The 20,011-nt window shown below is 46.3% G+C and overlaps 1 protein-coding gene across 12 annotated transcripts in view; it reads right to left on the bottom strand.

The window, feature by feature from the left end:
- DMC1 (DNA meiotic recombinase 1) overlaps window positions 1-20,011 on the bottom strand; it is a 326,134-nt gene that overhangs the window by 192,231 nt on the left and 113,892 nt on the right. For all 12 annotated transcript variants that reach the window (XM_075182845.1, XM_075182850.1, XM_075182852.1 and 9 more), the window contains one exon: window positions 8,198-8,239. In XM_075182845.1, coding sequence (XP_075038946.1) covers window positions 8,198-8,239 — 42 coding nt within the window. The remainder of the gene's footprint in view (window positions 1-8,197; window positions 8,240-20,011) is intronic.

Genomic DNA, 20,011 nt, shown 5'->3' with positions numbered 1-20,011 from the left:
GTCTCAGAAGTGTAGCAGCAACTGCTCTTCTGGTAAGTAAGAGCGAGGATGTAGTATTAGGACATGATTCAACTGTCTATACACCTCATGCTGTATCAGCTCTTTTAAATTCAGCTCAAACCAGATATGTCTCTTCAGCTAGATTCACAAAATGGGAACTAGCTCTGATGGCACCCTCAAACATCACCATCAAACGATGTAGCACCTTAAATCCAGCTACATACATTCCATATGTGCCTCTAGAGACACAAAGGGTGGGAGGTGAGGAGACACTGGGTGATGATGAGTTTGGCAAGAGTACTGATACGCATGACTGTATGGAATACCTGAACCAGACCTTTACTGCGAGGCCCGACATACGTGACACCCCCTTAGAAAATGTAGATTTTACGTTTTATACAGACGGGAGTTGTCATAGACAGACAGAGACGGGAGAACTATGTACTGTTTACGCTGTTTTAGACGATCAAGATGTTGTAGAAGCTGAACCCCTTGGCCCCAGATGGCGGAACTAGTAGCATTAAGGAGAGCGTGTGAGTTGGCAAAAGGTAAATCAGCTAATATATATACTGACTTTAGGTACGCTTTCGGGGTAGTGCACGATTTTGGGGCCCTTTGGCGTCTTAGAAACTTTACGACAGCAGCAGGCACGCCAGTGGCACACTCACAACACATAAAAGGACTTCTTACAGCGATACAGTTACCCAGGACAGTAGCCGTCATAAAGTGTAAAGCCCATACCTCTGAAGAAGACTCGGCGTCATTGGGCAATAACAGGGCGGACGAAGCTGCTAAATGGGCAGCAGGGCAACCTGTGACTGTATCGACCGAGACTATGATGGTTTTTCAGACATTAGACATGCAGAAATTAATTGAAATGCAAGATTTGTGTTCCCTGCAGGAAAAGGCGGTCTGGAAGGCGAAGGGATGTGGCCAAGAGTCCTCAGGACTCTGGAGAGATGGACAAGGTAAGCTTGTAGCTCCCAGAACATACTATCCAAGCCTGGCTGAAGCAGCACATGGTCTGAATCATCTGGGTAAAGAAGGTATGTGCAAACTGGTGAGAGCATACTGATGTGCTCCTGGATTTTCCTCTCAGGCTGGTAAGAAGGCAATGTCATGTCTTACTTGTTTGAGGAAAAATGTCGGGAAAACTATTCTAACTGAGCCATCCCACATCCCTCCTACAGACGGACCTTTTCAGGTAATACAAATTGACTATATCCAATTACCACCTTGCAGGAATCTAAAGTATGTGTTAGTATGTATTGATGTGTTTTACGGTTGGGTAGAAGCATATCCGGCAGCCACTAATACTGCTGTGTTCACTGCAAAGAAAATTGTACAAGATTTTGTGTGTAGGTCCGGTATCCCTAGAATCATCGAAAGTGATAGGGGTACCCACTTTACTAGTGATATCTTCCAAAATATGTGTAAGCTCATGGGAATCAGTAGCAGACTTCACACCCCTTACTGACCACAAGCCAGTGGTAAGGTGGAAAGAGTAAATGGTACTATTAAGAACAAGCTTGGTAAGATAATGGCTGAAACTGGGTTGGCGTGGCCTGAAGCTTTGGCACTAGTCCTCGATAGCATCCGAACCACTCCTAGACCTCCTCGTAATCTGTCCCCCTTTGAGATACTGTTCGGCCGACAACCTCATTTGATCGTGAGCCCGCAAGACGACTTAAAGTGTAATAATGAAGTGACTGTACAATATCTTATAAAAATGAGCAGACAGCTAAAGCAACAAGAAAAACTAAAAATGCTGTCACCTGGTATGCCAGAAACAAACTGTCATGATGTTGAACCTGGGGACTATGTTATGATCCGCAATTTCTTACGCTCAGGTTGTTTAACAGACTGTTGGGAAGGCCCGTACCAAGTGCTGCTGACCAGTACCACATCACTGAAGGTTGCAGAGAGAGACACTTGGGTCCATTCCACCCACTGCGGGAAAGTCAGTAACCTGGAGAAAGTGTGAGATAAAACTGAGACCGACGACACCGATCTGTCACTCGTAAACCTGTTCCGGGAGACCTAAAGCCTGCAGTCAAGACACCTGAACCAGAGACGTTGCCTCAGAACGATCTTTCCAGCGATGGAGTGGCGGTTTTTGTTTTTCTTTTGTTCCAGGATTTTCCTTGTTTTTACTTTTTCTAGGACACTCTATTTTTGTGAAGGAGGATGGAGGACAGAGGCAGGTTCTGGTAGTGATACCGATGAGATGGAGATCAAGGAAAAGTTACTAGAGTACTCAGAGCAGCTCATTAACAAGCTTGGTCCAGGGATTATGAAAAGGTCTGCTAGCTCCAGAACTCGGAGACAGTGTGAGGGGCTATTGTCTGATGAGTATTGTATCTGCAAGTTCTGTGACTCCCTAGTTGAAGAGAAGTGCATCCAGCGATGCCAGTCCACTAGTAATCTGGACGTGGGCGGACATCCTCTGGAGGATTATCACTCCTTAGTGGGTAAGGTTCTAAACCAGACTGAGTGCTGGGTGTGCTCACACGTGCCTCAGGGACAGCATAACATAGGACTAGTGCCATTCCCACTAAACATCTCTGAGGTACTAGAATTGAGGGGAGGGAGGCCCATAGAAGGGAGGTACAATAACACTAGGTCCCCTAGTCTGAAGCTTCGACAATACCCCTTAGACAGATCTTTACTGTGCCTAAACATCTCTCATGCAAAGCATCTGGAGAATTGGGAAGCTGACCTATCAGATTAGACAATGGCTCGCCACACTCATTTTAGAGAGAGACTCGCAAGGTCACCAATAGGCAGGAAAGTTGATGGACACCACAAATTAGGGTGTGTAACTAAACATAAGAAAGTATCCATTGGAAAGGTCTCTATAGGTAATTGTAAGAATGTCATCCATGCAGACACGTGTCTTGAACAAATGGAGACACTAGGTATGGGTAGTTTCGTCAAAACCTTATGTGAAATAATTAATGGGCATACTGTTCCTTCACAAACTTGTTCATATTGCACCTGCATTACTCCACTCACCTCTATTTAACACCCATGAACTGTTGTCCTATTTATTATCTCTAACAAGTACAGCCTCCACCTGTCGCCAGAAAATTAAAAATCACACACCTTACAATCCCCTTGCCTATCTTTCTCTCACTCTACTTCTATTAGCTGGTGATATATCACCTAATCCAGGTCCCCCTCACTCCTCACACACACATAAATCTGAGCACTACCGTTCTATTGCAAACCTCAATCACATCACCTGTCTCCCCTCTCTTCCAAAGTCCTTTAAATGTGCCCTTTGGAATGCACGCTCTGTTTGTAACAAACTTACCTCCATACACGATCTCTTCCTCTCAAAAAACCTCAACCTTCTGGCATTAACAGAAACATGGCTCATGCAATCAGACACTGCCTCACCGGCAGCACTTTCACATGGTGGCCTCCATCTCACCCACACCTCCAGACCTGAAGGCAGACAAGGAGGTGGGGTTGGACTACTTCTCTCCCCACAGTGCACATACACAGTTCTACCAAATGTCCCATCACTCACGTTCACATCTTTTGAAGTACATGCTATTCGCATTTTTAATCCATTCTCCCTACGTGTTGCGGTGATCTATCGTCCCCCTGAAGCACACCAACAATTTATTGAGGATTTCTCTGCATGGCTCCCTCACTTCTTATCTTCAGACATCCCCACCATCATCATGGGTGACTTCAACATCCCCATCGATAACCCACCTTCCAAAGCTGCATCCAAACTACTCTCTCTAACATCCTCACTTGACCTCTCCCAGTGGATTGAATCATCTACACATAAGGATGGCCACTGCCTTGATCTTGTTTTCTCTAGACTATGCTCAGTTTCTAATTTTATTAATACACCCTTTCCCCTCTCGGATCATCACCTTATCAGCTACACTCTCACCCCCACTGCTCTAACCTCTCTACTGTCTAACTCAACCAAGCCTCCTCATACTCGCAGAAATCTAAATTCTATTAATCTTCAACAATTTTCCACCTCTCTCCAACACCTTCTCTCCCCTATCTCTACATTCTCATCCCCTGAGATGGCAGTACCTCATTTTCACCTAACCTTAGCAACGGCCCTTGATCAAGTGGCTCCAGCGACACTACATACTACACGTCGACTTCGATGTCAACCGTGGCACACCAAAGCAACACGAAATCTTCAAAAACTTTCCCGTAAAGCAAAACGTCACTGGCGTAAATCTCGAACCTCTAATGACTTCTTCACATATACTTCTGTCTACCACTCCTATCGAAATGCTCTGGACACTGCAAAACAAACATACTTTCAATCTCTTATCTATGCTCAGGCTTCTAACCCCAAACGCCTTTTCAATACATTTAATCATCTTCTCAATCCTCCCACCCCGAACCCTCCATCTACTATCAGTGGATCTTGCTTCCTACTTCAAGGACAAGATTGACAAGATCAGACTAGAAATGGTATCCTCTTCCTCAACAAGCCATCAGCTCAATTCCTTCCCACTACCCTCTGACACCCTCTCTTCATTTGATCCCACAAATGAAGAGGAAATTTCTACGCTTTTCTTATCTTCCTACTCTACCTCTTGTCCTCTTGATCCTATTCCCTCGCAAATTGGTAGATCCCTGTCTTCTGTGCTCATTTCACCTCTAACTCAAATCTGTAATCTCTCACTCTCCACTGGCATCTTTCCATCACTATACAAGCATGCAGTGATTACTCCTATTCTAAAAAAACAAAACTCCGACCCAAACTCTCTCTCAAATTAACGTCCCATCTCTCAGCTTCCTTGCCCCTCCAAGCTTCTAGAGAGGCTTGCCTATACTCGCCTCACGCGCTTTTTTTCTGCAAACAACCTGTTGGATCCTCTTCAGTCTGGCTTTCGTTCTCAACACTCCACAGAGACTGCGCTGACCAAGGTTGTTAATGATCTGATCACTGCTAAGAGTGAACGCCATTACTCTCTCCTAATTCTCCTGGATCTCTCGGCTGCATTTGACACCGTTGACCACTCTCTTCTCATACAAACGCTGCAATCCCTAGGTCTTCAAGACACTGTTCTATCCTGGTTCTCATCCTACCTCTCTAATCGCTCTTTCACTGTTAATTTCTCTGGAGCCACCTCTGCTCCGCTTCCCCTATCAGTTGGAGTACCACAAGGCTCGGTGCTAGGTCCTCTGCTGTTCTCTATCTATACCGCCTCTCTTGGAAATCTAATAAGTTCCTTTGGCTTTCAGTATCATCTCTATGCGGATGATACCCAAATCTATCTAGCCTCTCCTGATCTCTCGACATCTGTGTTGTCCCGTGTAACTGACTGTCTTTCTGCCATATCATCTTGGATGTCCTCTCGTCAACTCAAACTTAATCTTTCTAAAACAGAGTTAATAATATTCCCACCCGCCAACAAGAGCATACCTGACATTTCTATCTCTGTTGATAACATGACCATAAATCCCACCCCACAAGCTCGCTGCCTAGGTGTAATCCTTGATTCACGCCTATCCTTTGTTCCCCACACTGACTCTATATCTAAATCATGTTACATACATCTAAAGAACATTTCCAGAATCCGCACATATCTCACACAAGACACTGCTAAAACCTTAATTCATGCACTAATCATCTCCCGCATTGACTATTGCAATTCCCTCCTTACTGGTCTTCCCAAAAACAGACTTAAACCCCTAAAATCTATTTTGCATGCTGCGGCAAGACTGATTTTCCTTGCAAATAGCTATTTCTCTGTTGAATCACTCTGTATGTCTCTACACTGGCTGCCTGTCTTCTACCGAATCCAATATAAAATACTTTTACTAACCTACAAGGCCATCAACAAAGCTGCACCAACATACATCTCCTCTCTTGTCTCAAAATATCTCCCAACTCGGCAACTCTGTTCTGCAAAAGATCTGCGTCTCTCATCCACCCTCATTACATCCTCCCATTCCCGGTTACAGGACTTTCTTCGGGCTGCACCCACTCTATGGAACTCTCTCCCTCGCACAATAAGACTCTCCTCTGGTCTACAAAATTTTAAGCGTTCTCTGAAAACCTACCTATTCAGACAAGCTTATAATATTCCTCAACCACGCTCTTAACCTCACTACCTTTAGCCTGTTACACAATTTCACACAAGACAACTACCCCCTGACCAACATTGTTGTGTGACAGGATCATTTAGCTTATGAGTCACCTTACCTTTGCAGTCTGGCTAAGCCAAGATGCAAAATGTATACTTAACCTCATGTGTCAATCTCCCATTGTCCCATAGATTGTAAGCTTGCGAGCAGGGCCTTCTCACCTCTTTGTCTGTTTTACCCAGTTTGTTTATTAGTTTATTATGTTTGTCCCCAATTGTAAAGTGCTACGGAATATGTTGGCGCTATATCAATAAATGATGATGATGATGATGATTATGTTCTCCCTGATAATGTGTACTTTGTTTGTGGGAGAAAAGCTTATTCCTGGGTGACTCCGAGTTCCAAGAGCTTGTGTTTCCTAGGTAAACTGGTTCCTGAAATCATGACTATTACTCATGAAGAAATGGTTGGTATTCACAAGACTACATCACCACCATACATACACACACAGTATGAACACCGTGGCAAGAGAAATATGATTCCTGGTGAGGAACCCATAGCTACAACATTGATTAGTGAAACCGCTGGTTTTCAAGTTATGGTTGCTCTAGACCTCACCAGGACAGCTCAGGGAACTTTAAACTTTAAATATATTCAAGACCTAGCTAAATTGATAGACAATATCACCGAGATGTATGATGACAATTTCAGGTATACTGGAAGGGAGCTACAAGCGTACAAGAAGGAGTTGGTGCAACATAGGTTGGTACTGAATTATCTCACCTCAATTACTGGTGTGTACTGTGTGTACTGTGTGACTTTGGCCACCCAGTTTGGTGTCAAATGTTGCACGTATATCACCAATAATACAGATGACCCCAAAGAAGTTATAGACCGGAAAATGGATGAAATTCTGCAACTGAAATGGGAATTTCGAAGGAACCATAATTCTTCGTTATATGAGGTCGGGGAAAAGGTGGCAGGTTGGTTCTCGTGGTTGAACCCTGTGAAATGGTTCTCTGGTCTGGGGGAGTGGGTACAGGAAATGGTTGCTAGTGTAGGTAAGTTCCTTCTCCGTATACTGGGTGTCATCTTAGCAATTGGTTTATGTGTCAAATGTGTTCCTACTGTGTTGAAGTGTGGAAAAGAGTCTTCTAGGAGAAGCACTGAGAACGAGACTGAAAGGGTGGTGAGAGATAACGAGATCATGGTCTGTGAAGAAGTGTTGTATAATCCTGAACTTGAAACGGTGACTATGTGATAGTTTATTACACTATGAAAGGGTGGAACTGTCGAAGTCAGCAAATTGGATAAAGTCATTTCAATTAATATCGAGCAAACTTGGCTGTCTTTGTCTGAAAAGATACGTATTGCACGCTACGGCGTGAAAGGGCGTACGCAGCCACAACACGTGGCAATATCGGTTTTTACACATTTACACGCGCATCTTTGTAAATAGTACACATTAAATATAGTCGCAACACATAGTTATTTATGTCAAAATATAGTAGTGTTTATGTGTAATATTAGAAGTTATATGCACATTAGTAATACCTATGATACAGGTTAAATGAAAAGTGCCATGTCTGGTATCATATTAATCCCCTTTACATCAGCAGCTGTCCTGTTCATTCGGCGAAGAGATCGCACATTGCATACTCTAGTTATTGATGTTAGGGAATAAACCTTTAATATGATGCTGACTATAAAATGCTAATGGACTAGTTGTAACTGGAGTCTTGGCGGGAAGAAAGGAGCACATCCCCTGGAGAAATGACCCCCACCTTTGGATTCTTTAGTTTGAACTAGCCTATGATCTGCAATCCCCTGGACCAATAGAAGCAAGCCACACCATCTGCATTGTTTTACTGTATTTCTGTTTGCATATAAGCAGGAGCTTTTCATGTAGTGTTCAGTCATCTTGACCACAGACTTCAAACCTGAATGACTGTTCGCTGGATCCAGAGCGCCTGCGATAAGTAACGGCTGTACTTATTATTATTTTGCTTGAATTATGCTGCTACTTTTTGAGAATAAATATTTGTGCGTTGGAAACACAAATCGAGATTCGACAATCGTTATTGGATGCCGACAAAATGTGCATAACAATACATACCACAGAGTGTATGAGACAGCTGGGTTTTTCCTGTTCTAAATTCTGCAAGATAAAGAAACAAAAATAATTATCTCATAGAAAGGTGCAATTAATTCATACGAAGAACAATATTCAGGCACTAGTGAATGTAAAAAAGGAAATGTATTATTTATTCATAGTTTTATAACTTATACAAAGCTAGATATGCAAAGCAATTTAATTTACCTGCTATAAATTTGATTGTAATTATAACTTGATAAATATAGTATTTTCTTACTAAGTCTCCTGCTTATATCTTGCAGTTTCTTGTTGTGAAGGTCTGTGCCATCAGGTTTCAACCACAAGTGATGGATAAGAGGGGTAGTTGCTTGTGTGGTGATACCATAAAACAAACATGTCTTAAACTTCTTAGTTTTGACATGCAATTTCATAGCTCTGCACAAAACATGGTTACTTGACTATGCTGGATACTTACAGGTCTTCAACAGATAGGATTCATGCATCAGTGAAATCACTTGCAGAGATAATTGTGTTGGAGAATATTATCTTTCATGACAGAGGGCTGTTTGAGCATTATAATATTGTATATTACATTCCTCACACATTAATAAAGGTGCAATTACTAAAATGCTCTAAAATAACAAATAACTCAATGCAAAAAGAGCTCTTTATTTAATATACTTCACAAACCTAACGTGAACGTGTGAATGGAAGACCATGTAGCAGCCCGGCACACCTGCTCAACTAAAGCCCCATGCCGCACTGCCCATGAAGCACTAACCGACTTAGTGGAATGTGCTGTAAGACCTCCCAGAACTTGCTGCCCAGCAGAAACATAAGCCTGGCGAATAGTATCTGTTATCCACCTAGAAATTGTCTGTTTGGTGGCTGGCCAGCCATGCTTCCGGACATTATACAAAACCAGAAGACTGTCAGTCTTCCTTATAGAGGCCAATCTATCCACGTAGATCCTCAAGGCGCGGAACACATCCAACAACCACAATGAATTCCGTTCTTTTGACTTACTTCTACCCGAAAGGGCAGGGATGATAATGTCCTCATTGACATGAAACCTCGAAACCACTTTTGGAAGAAAGGAAGGGACTGTACAAAATACAGCCCTGTCCTCATGGAAGATAAGAAGAGGAGATCGACAAGACAAAGCCGCTAATTCCGAGACCCTCCTGGCCGAACAAATAGCTAGTAAGAATACAATTTTCCAAGTAAGAAACTTTAGAGAAACTGACTCCAGTGGTTCAAACGGCGGTTCCTGTAATGCGTAAAGTACCAAGTTTAAGTCCCATGGTTCTACCAGAGACACAAAGGGGGTTTACACGTCCAATACCCCTTGCAGAAAAGTCTGCACATCCAGTAGAGAAGCCAACCGTTTCTGAAAGTAAACTGACAATGCTGAAACCTGCACCTTTAGCGATGCCAGCCGCAAGCCTTTGTCCAATCCATCCTGAAGAAAAGCCAGCAAACAAGGCACTCTAAAGGAAAAAGTAGGACACTTTCTCAACTCACACCAGCCGATGTACGACCTCCAGATCCTGTGGTAAGAGGAGGACTTCCGAGCACTGGTCATTGTGTGAACAACCCTGTCAGCGAAAACCTTGTGTTTCAAAATCAAGGTCTCAACGTCCAGGCCATCAAAGCCAACCGTGCCAGGTGGTGGAAGAATGGACCTTGGCTTAACAGATCCTCCCTTAATGGAAGACGCCAGGGGGATTCCACCGCCAACCTGAGAAGATACGTGTACCAGGACCTCCGAGGCCAATCAGGAGCCAGAAGAATGACTGTGATCCTTTCTCTTCTTACCTTTTGAAGAACCTTTGGCAACATTGGAAGTGGAGGAAAAACGTACCCCAGGTCGAAATGCCAAGGTACTGTCATGGCATCCACTAAAAATGCCTGTGGATCCCTGGTCCTGGCACAATATTTGTTCACTTTGTTATTGAGCCGTGAGACAATCAAATCCACCTCTGGCAGCAGGGCCGCCATCAGGGGGGTACAGGGGGTACTATTGTACCGGGCCCGGGCTCACCAAGGGGACCAGCGGCAGGGCCCCCTGGTGAACCCGGGCCCGCATTTCTTTTTTATTTTTAAACTTTTTTTTTTGCGCGCGGGGGGAGGGGGGGGGGCGGGCTTCCACGGGTGGTGGTGTTCGGTAGTTTGTTGGTGGGGGGAGCAGGCTAGAGGGAAAAATAAAAAATCTCCACAGATACTCACCTATGATGACAGCGCTGCCATCCCTCCTTCTTCCTCTCTGCACTATTTACACTGAATGTCAGGCGTGACATCATCAAGTCACGCCTGACACTCAGTGAGGAACTGTGCAGAGAGGAACAACACAGAAGCAAGAAGACAGAAGAAAAGAGAAGAAAACAGAAGAAAAGAAAAGAGAAGAGAAGAGAGGAAAAAAGCTAATTCAAAGGTAAGTAAATAAAGGGATATTTAAAATGCACAACTGACAAATTCTGCAAAAGTTTGGGAACCACTGGTTTAGACATTTTGGGTTCTAAATTAGAGGTAGAAACTTTGGACGAATCTTCACATGTAGTCAGTGAAGTAAAAAAGTCACCTCCAGCATACACTTGCTACAGGCTTCCATCCTCCAACCTTTTTTGGTAGTCACCTAGTATTCAGGAGGACAACATCTGACATTGGCTTTATATGGGTCTGTATAGGTATGTTATAATATAATACAGAGCCAACTTATCCCCAGACACTCAGATAAAAGAATTTGACCATATAGCAGACTGCTGGTAAATGCACATCCATAATGTGCTAACTGCAAAAAGTCACATTGGTGACAACAAGTGCATGGAGAAAAGCTGGAGAAAAGCAACAAAACAGCATAACTCTATAAGGCCATGTCCACATGGGCACTTTCATGTGTCCATGATATGTGATTTTCTGCTTGGGGGATGCAATTCAACACGTGTTGCAAAAAGTGTTAATTGAAGGCTGTGCCAATAGTTCACATTTATTAAATGTGAATTCTGTTATTTTAATGTTGGGGTTGGAGAAAGACCTAATTATTAATCGTGGGTGATATTGATTTAACGCCGGGGCTGGTAATTTTCTAAATGTACCCATTTTTTTTTTCCAACTAGGGCCCCCAACATTCCAGGTTCCAGACAAGCCGCAACTAAAGAAACCTGTAGCCACAGGTGGGGAAAGTGAGAAGAACAGGTAGGACAGAGCAGGAAAGTCTGTGAAATGTTGTGATCCTAGTAGGGACAATGCCAATATTTGAGTGTGTGTGTTTGTGTATATATATATATATATATATATATATATATATATATATATATTAGGGACCCCCTTAACTTACCTGAACTTAACTGATTAAGTTCAGTGATTTTTATTTCATTGCCATGGGCCCCCTTTCCCCCCTAGGCCACCAGGCACCTGCCCAAAGATGGCCCTGGTTCATTAGGGGGGGGAGTCATCGGAGGGCCCTGCCTGCTTCATTTGTACTGGGCCCCACGATTTCTGATGGCAGCCCTGTCTGGCAGACCCCATTTGTGAACAATCAGTTTGAAACCCTCTGGGTGCAGTGACCACTCTCCCAAATGCAGAACATGGCGACTTAAGTAATCCGCCTCCCAGTTCTGAACACCTGGGATGAAAACCGCTGAGATGGCTGGGACCCAACGTTCTGCCCATTTTAATATTTTGGACACCTCCAACATCGCCAAAGAACTCCTGGTTCCTCCCTGATGGTTTATGTAACCCACTGCCATGGCATTGTCTGACTGTAACTTGAGGGTCCTGTCCCTCAAACAATCCTGAGCCTGAGTCAGCGCATTGAAAATGGCCCTCAGCTCCAACATATTTATTGGAAGACAGACTTCCTCGTCGGACCAGGTGCCCTGCAAGCAAAGATGCATAGTCACCACCCCCCATCCGGAAAGACTGGCATCGGTTGTCACTACCGTCCAGTCCCAGGATACAAGTTAACAGCCCTGGTTCAGGTGATCTGCCCTGAGCCACCACAGGAGAGAGAGACGTGTCTCCACCGACAGGCAAAGAAACTGCTTGTTCAACTGAGGAATTATGTTTGAACCAGTTTGACAGAATCTCCTTCTGGAACCTTTGAGAACTGAACCGGGCAAACCGAACCGCCTCAAAGTAGGACATCATGCGACCCATCAGTCTTATGCACTGCAGAACTGAAACTCTTGGCCGAGAAAAGAAGTGTCCTGACCTGTGATTGAACTGTCCTGACCTTGTCCAGTTGTGGGAACACTCTCTGGGCCCTGGTATCGAAAAAAAGACCCAGGAAAACCAACCTCTGGGTAGGAATCACATTAGATTTCTTCAGATTGATTATCCATCCGTGCTCCTGAAGGAATTGTTTGGTCAAGTCCAGATAAAATCTCAACTGAGCCGCCGAATCCGCTTTTAGTAGAAAATCTTCCAAGTAAGAAATGATCACCACTCCTTGTAATCTCAACAGTGCGGCCTTGACGGACATCACCTTTGTGAACACTCTGGGGGCTGTCGCCAACCCAAAAGGAAGGGCCCAGAACCGGAAGTGTTCCCCGTTTACTACAAACCGCAGCAGGCTGTGGTGACCCTGCCAAATTGGGACATGTAGATAAGCATCTTTGATGTCCAAGGATGCTAGGAATTCGTCCTTTACCATGGAACCGATAACAGAATGAATAGATTCCTTGCGAAATTTCTGAATCTTCATATATCTCACTATGCCTCCCTGTTCACTTGCCATACCCATACTCTCACCTCGCCCAACTTCACGCTCCTGTCCCCGCACTCCCCCGCGCACCGCTAACCTTGCCAACCTTATCCCCATCTCCCCTCTCCCCTCCCTCCCTTTCTCCTGTGCCCTCTGGAATGCTAGATCCGTCCGCAACAAACTCCCCTCTATCCATGACCTCTTCTTATCTCTCTTAACCTTCTTGCCATTACCGAAACCTGGCTCACTGATTCCGACACTGCCTCCCCTGCCGCTCTCTCCTATGGCGGCCTCTCCTTCACCCACTCCGCCAGACCTGGAGACCGCCCAGGCGGTGGAGTGGGCATTCTCCTATCCTCCACCTGTACTTTCAGACTCATTCCTCCTGAACCCTCCCTCTCCTCCTCTTTTGAAGTCCACTCTATCCGTCTCTTCTACCCCATCCATCTCCGCGTCTCTGTCATATACCGTCCCCCTGGGCCCTCCTCCCTTTTCCTTGACAACTTTGCTGCATGGCTGCCACACCACCTCTCCTCTGACATCCCCTCCATTATACTCGGCGACTTCAATATCCCTATTGACAACCCCACGACCCTGCTTCCGTCAAACTCCTCGCCCTTTCTTCCTCCCTTGGCCTCTCCCAATGGACCTCCTCTTCTACCCACTGCCTTGGTCACTCCCTTGACCTTGTCTTCTCCCACCGTTGCAGTCGGTCCGACTTCTCTATCTCCCCCTTTCCACTCTCGGACCACCATCTCCTCTCATTCTCTCTCTCCTCTACTCCTGAACCCCTCCCCCCACCCAAATCTACCCGGTCCAGGCGCGATCTCGACACCCTTGATCCTGCTATTCTATCCTCTTCTCTCGAAACTCTCCTCTCTCCCCTTTCCACCCTGTCCTGCCCTAATCAGGTGGCCTCCCTCTATAACCAAACCCTCTCCTCCGCCCTTGATGCGGTCGCCCCTGCCCAGCCCATCCGCCTTCGCTGCTCCAATCCCCAACCCTGGCACTCCAAACTTACCCGCTTCCTCCAAAAATGCTCTCGTACTGCCGAACGCCACTGGAGAAAATCTCGCTCCCTGGCTGATTTCCTCCACTTCAAGTTTATCCTCTCCTCCTACAGCTCTGCCCTCTCGCTCGCTAAGCAATCCTTCTTTAAATCCCTCATCTCCTCCCAGTCCTCCAACCCCCGCCGCCTCTTCGCTACCTTTAACACTCTCCTGTCTCCCCCCTCCCCCCTCCCTTCCTATTTATCTGCCACTGACTTCACCACCTTTTTCTCCTCTAAAATCGCGGCCATCAGACTTGAAATCTCCTCCTCCACCCACTCTTCCGCCACCCCCCCTCTCGCCCTTCCTCCCCCCTCCACTCTCCCCCCCTCTCCCCCCAGCCACCAACTCCTTCTCTCCTTCCGCCCCACCTCGGGTGAGGAAGTCCACTCTCTCATTTCTTCTCCCCCCCCCTTCTACCTGCCCCCAGGACCCCATCCCTTCTCACCTTCTTCGCTCCCTTTCCGCCTCCACCTGCTCCCACCTCGCTCACCTCTTTAATCTGTCCTTCTCCACCGGCATCTTCCCCTCCGCCTTTAAACATGCTCTCGTCTCACCCATTCTCAAGAAACCCAACCTTGACCCCACCTCACTCTCTTATTACCGCCCCATTTCCCTTCTCCCATTTGCCTCCAAAATACTCAAGAGACTTGTCTGCAACCGTCTCTCCACCTACCTCTCTGAACACTCCCTCCTTGACCCTCTCCAATCAGGCTTCCACCCCCTCCATTCCACTGAAACTGCCCTGGTTCAAGTTACGAACGATCTCCTCTCGGCTAAAGCCCTGGGCCACTACTCCCTCCTGATTCTCCTCGACCCCTCAGCGGCCTTTGACAACGTTGACCACCCCTTCCTGCTTCACACCCTTCAGGCCATTGGCTTCTCCGGTACCGTCCTCTCCTGGTTCACCTCTTACCTTGCCGACCGTTCCTTCTCTGTTTCCACCTCTGATTCTCTCTCCCCATCTTCCTCCCTTCCAGTCGGAGTCCCTCAGGGCTCTGTCCTTGGACCCTTACTATTCTCACTATACACCTATTCTCTGGGTGCACTCATCAGCTCCTTCGGCCTCAAGTACCACCTTTATGCTGATGACACTCAACTCTACCTTTCCTCTCCTGATCTCTCTCCCTCCCTTCTATTCAGGGTATCCGCATGCCTCTCTGCCCTCTCCTCCTGGATGTCCTCTAGATTTCTTAAACTCAATCTTGCTAAAACTGAACTCATTGTCTTTCCTCCCTCTCGTACCTCCTTCCCCTCTGACCTCTCTATCAATGTTGACAACTCATCTATCTCCCCTGTTCCCCAACTCCGCTGCCTAGGTGTCATCCTCGACTCCTCTCTCTCCTTTGCCCCTCACATTCACTCTCACGCCAAATCCTGCCGTTTCCAGCTTCGCAACATTGCCCGCATTCGGCCCTTCCTCTCCCAGGATGCCACCAAATCTCTCGTCCACTCTCTGATCATCTCCCGCTTAGACTACTGCAACCTTCTCCTTATCGGCCTCCCCCTCTCTAATCTTGCTCCCCTTAGATCTGTACTTAATGCCGCTGCTAGGCTTATTTTCCTCTCTCGCCTTTCCACCTCTGTCTCCCCACTCTACCAAGCCCTTCACTGGCTCCCCTTCCCCTACAGAATCCTTTTCAAGCTCCTCAATCTGACTTACAAGGCCCTCGCCAACTCCACTGCTCTCTACATCTCTAACTTTATCTCTATTCACACTCCCTCCCGCCCACTGCGATCGTCCAATGATCGTCGCCTCTCTTCCCCTCTGATTACCTCCTCTCATGCACGTATCCAAGACTTCTCCCGCGCCGCTCCCCTCCATTGGAACAAGCTCCCCCAATCCATCAGAACTTCCCCTAATTTGTCCTCTTTCAAACGAACATTAAAAACCCACCTTTTCCTTAAAGCCTTCCAGTCTCATGCCTAAACTCCCACCGGTTGGCTACCTCTCTTTCTCATCCCTTCTTCCCTTCTCCCCCTTCCTCGACCCCGTCTCCATTTCTCCCGTCTCTCCGTCTCATCCATGTGTCTGTCTGTCTTCCCCTCCCTTTAGATTGTTCGCTCCTTTGAGCAGGGCTCTCCTACCTCCTGTTTCCATCACTTTTAACTGCGCTCTCCAGCTACTCTGCTCACCTCCTCTCGGTCCCTCTGCCCTCTGTCTCCTCTCGCTTCTCTCCGCTCCCCTCAGTGACTCTCAACCTGTCATCTGTGCCCACCCTCTTGGGCCATAGTTACCTGCTTATACTCACTTTTCCCCTCCCTCCCTCTCTTTCATGCTGTGCCTGAGCCCCCAGAGTTATAGTGCTTACTGTTACTTGTACTGTGCTGTTTCACCTTGTACTGTGCCATTGTTTGTCCCTGTACGGCGCTACGGATACTTTGTGGCGCCCTATAAATAAAAATTAATAATAATAATATGTATATTGAGGTCCTTTAAATTTAGAAATGGCCGAAAAGAGCCATCTGGTTTTTGAACCAGAAAGAGGTGAGAGTAATATCCTTGTCCCTTCTCTCCTTGAGTGGGACCGGTACCACCACCCCCGATTCTACCAGAGACCAGACGGCTGAGTCTAAAACCTTCTGTCTGATTGGGTCTTGTGGGAGAGGAGTAATTAGAAAGCGTCTAGGGACCGGACACTCCAAATCCAAAATGTACTCTCTGGATACCACTCCTCTTGCCCATACATCTGTGGTGGAAGAAACCCACTTGTCCTGAAACTGAAACAGGTGGGCCCCCACCACCGCACTCCCCCCTGTAACCGGGGTGAGCCATGCAGGTGGTTTGTCAGGTTGTTTAGTCACAGGTCTACGGCCCACCCAGGCCTGCCTGCCCCTCTGGACTGTCCCTCTAGATGTCGAGAAACGTCCCCTGACCGAACCACCTCTGGGGTTCCTGTTGTAACGAAAGGAACGAAATGTTCGCTTACCTTTGGCTTTCTGAGAGGCCACCGGGAGAAAGGAACTTTTCCCTCCCGTGGCTTGAGCAATAAACTTACCCAAAGCTTGGCCAAAAAGAGCCGCTCCATCAAACGGCAAGGCCTCTAACGCCCGCTTGGATTCTGCATCCACTATCTAAGATTTACGCCAAAGAGTGCGTCTGCCAACAATGGCCATTGAAGTGCGAGCCAACCCTTGATCCACATCCAAGACTGCATCCCCCAGAAATTCAGCAGCTTATCTAATGTGGTCCGCTAAAGGAACTAATTCATTCCTGGCGGTACCAGATTGAATGCCATCACCCAAAGTAAGGCCCACGCCTCCACTGCTTTGATTATCCAAGCTGCTGCCATAACGGGTCTGAGAGATACACCTGATGCCAGGTAAATAGATTTAAGAATGCCCTCGCACTTCTTGTCTGAAATGTCCTTCCAACTGTCCGAACCAAATAAAGGAATAACAGTAGCTTTTGCCAAATGTGCAACTGGGGTGTCCAGACTAGGATGTGTCTCCCAGGATTCCATTTCCGTGTCAGGAAAAGGATAGTATAATCTATGTTGCTTTGGCATCTGAAATTTGGTATCCGTCTTAACTCTAGCTTCACCCCAAATCTCTAACAGTTGGGGAGATGGTGGAACACAGTTCTCTTCTTTGTTCTTTTGAACATAGAAGTCTGTGTTGGTGTCAGGTCATCATCTGAGATATGAAGCACCTGTCTCACCACTAAAATGAGGTCCTCAATCCCTTGCTTCGTGGATGGGTCTTCCTCCCAAACTGAAACTTCTTCAAAGTCTGAATCCTCATACATCTCCCCCTCCTTGAGTAAGGAAAGATCTGTGTCAGACTTGCCAGGATCTTGGGGGATAGTAGGTGCAAATCATTTACAATGCCTAGCTGTACCTGAGAAGGACAATAAACTCTCTAGAGAAGCTGACATTCTGGTCAGTCCCTGTACCAATCTCTCCATATTCCGCATCCATGGAGGTTCAGCCGAACTTCCTGACACCACGGCAATAGACTGAGATGCCTGACCCGAGGGAAAGGCATCTGAGGAATGTGTAGCTAACAAAGAGGACGTAAATGGTTCAGCACTTACTGATCCCAAATGTGGATAATCTCTCTTAAGTTCTGCAATGGACTGTGCCAGTTCCTTGGCCCATGTCAGTTCCGCCAAATCTGTCACCTCCTCAGACGAACGCTGGCCTAGTTCCCCAACCTCACAAGCTGCGCACAGGCCCACTGGGTCTGACCATCCACTTGACATTTGCGACTGGCACCTGGAACAGGTGAAATACATCACAGGTGCAGCTTTGGACTTTGCACTGGACCCTCTTTCTGACATATTGAAATAGAGAAAGAAACAGTTAAGAAAGAGAAAAAAACAACAACTGTAGAACAGTCTATGTATATAATAGAGTTCTTGCAGAATGTGTATATCTGTCTAAAAACAGAGTTGTAACCTGAGGAAATATTATTCCCACTCTATATAAAACAAGGTATATCAGAATGGTATACAAACACAGAGGGAGGAAACAGGACATTACAGAGAGTACTGACAATACAAAACAGCACAATCATTCAGTCAGAATATCACAGATTGGCACAGGAATATCTAACTGAACTCCCTCCTCAGAGACACCGTAAAATGGCACTGGAAACTGCAGAGCCCGGGAATGACAGTTGGTGGAATTTTTAGAAAATTGCCGCCCATGTCTTTCAGTATAATCTGGTGAGGACTGCGCTCAGGCAACAGCTCCTCACCAGAAATGCCCATAAAAATACCTGCCAGATTGATCTCTGTCTGTTCCTCACTCCATGTGAGTATTTCTGTAGGTAGGGCATGAGCCGCAGACAGCGCCATCACCCCTTAAATTGGGGACCGGCAATCTGTGAACCCGACTCCCAGGGCCTCTTGATCCACTTCCCTGGCAGTGGATGGGTCCCCGAACCTCCAGAGAGACGGATGACCCTTTTCCTGGGGGACCGCTACATGACAGAAGGGCGATGTAAAACGCTGTGAGCGCTCTCCCTGTTAGCGTCACGCCGCAAAGAAAATAAAGCAGGCTGCTAAAAAAAAAAGTAGTCTAAAGTGTGCCCGACTCCATTGGGCACTATAAAATAACTGAAGATTTCCGGTGGAGTGGGGGCATAGAGGGGTGGGAGCAGGAGAGACAAGTCTTTTTAGTGCCTGGACTCCACAGCGCCCTCTATACTCATTGTCTGCAGTGTCCCCCAACTGGTTGTTCTATAGAAATAAGGAGTGGTTTGACTAAACTTTGCAAACTGTGCAGGCTAATTGTAATTTAGTAATGCAATGGACACACAAAACTAACTGAGCAAAGAAGCAATTTTATACAGAATGGGACAGATTTAGAGTTGAGTGTAACTTTGCCCTATTTGTATATAATGTATAGATGCATACAGAAAAAAGATGTAACAAATAACCTCATCATTAACTCTTGCACATGGTTTATGTACATGCAATAAGTATGCATTAGGATCGCAGCTATTGATAAGCCTTTAGGATTGGACTAGTAGACGTCTTCACCTAAAGCAGCCGCCTTTTCCATAGAACTTAATAGGTTAGCCTATACTCGGATGCCCCCAGAACTTATCTCTATGGTAATAGAGGCTTATCAAGATAACTGCGGCACAGGGAAGACTAACTGGAAGACTGTAGATTGAGGCCAAGGCCAGGCCTGGTTTATGGGTCCGTAGCTAGTAGAAGGGTCAGGGTACATGCCGGAAGTCAGGGCTGGCAGCAAACAAGCAGGTCCAAAATTCAAGCGAAGGTCAAGGTCACAAGCAGAGAAGGGAAATCCAATATCCAGGCAAAAGGTCAGGGCAACAGGCAATCAGGCAAGGTCCAAAAGTTCAGGCAAGGTCACAACAGAAAATCAAACAGGAATGTCAGCAGACAAAGCAGGTCAGCTACACAAAGGCAGTGAACGCTATAACCAGCAGGGAGGCTAAGCCCTCCCTGCCTTAAATACCTTAAATACCTAGAGCGTCCAATCAGAAATGGAGAGGCACAGGAGGTAGTAACCAGGCTCATGATATTTTAATTAAAGAAATAAAGGTGTGTGCATGCGCCCGGCGGTGTCGGAATGCGGCGAAGTCAAGCAGAACGTCCTGCTGTTG

The sequence above is a fragment of the Mixophyes fleayi genome, chromosome 8 (assembly GCF_038048845.1).
Source record: "Mixophyes fleayi isolate aMixFle1 chromosome 8, aMixFle1.hap1, whole genome shotgun sequence".
In the NCBI taxonomy this organism is placed as follows: domain Eukaryota; kingdom Metazoa; phylum Chordata; class Amphibia; order Anura; family Limnodynastidae; genus Mixophyes; species Mixophyes fleayi.
This window is presented reverse-complemented; position numbering and strand designations above follow the sequence as displayed.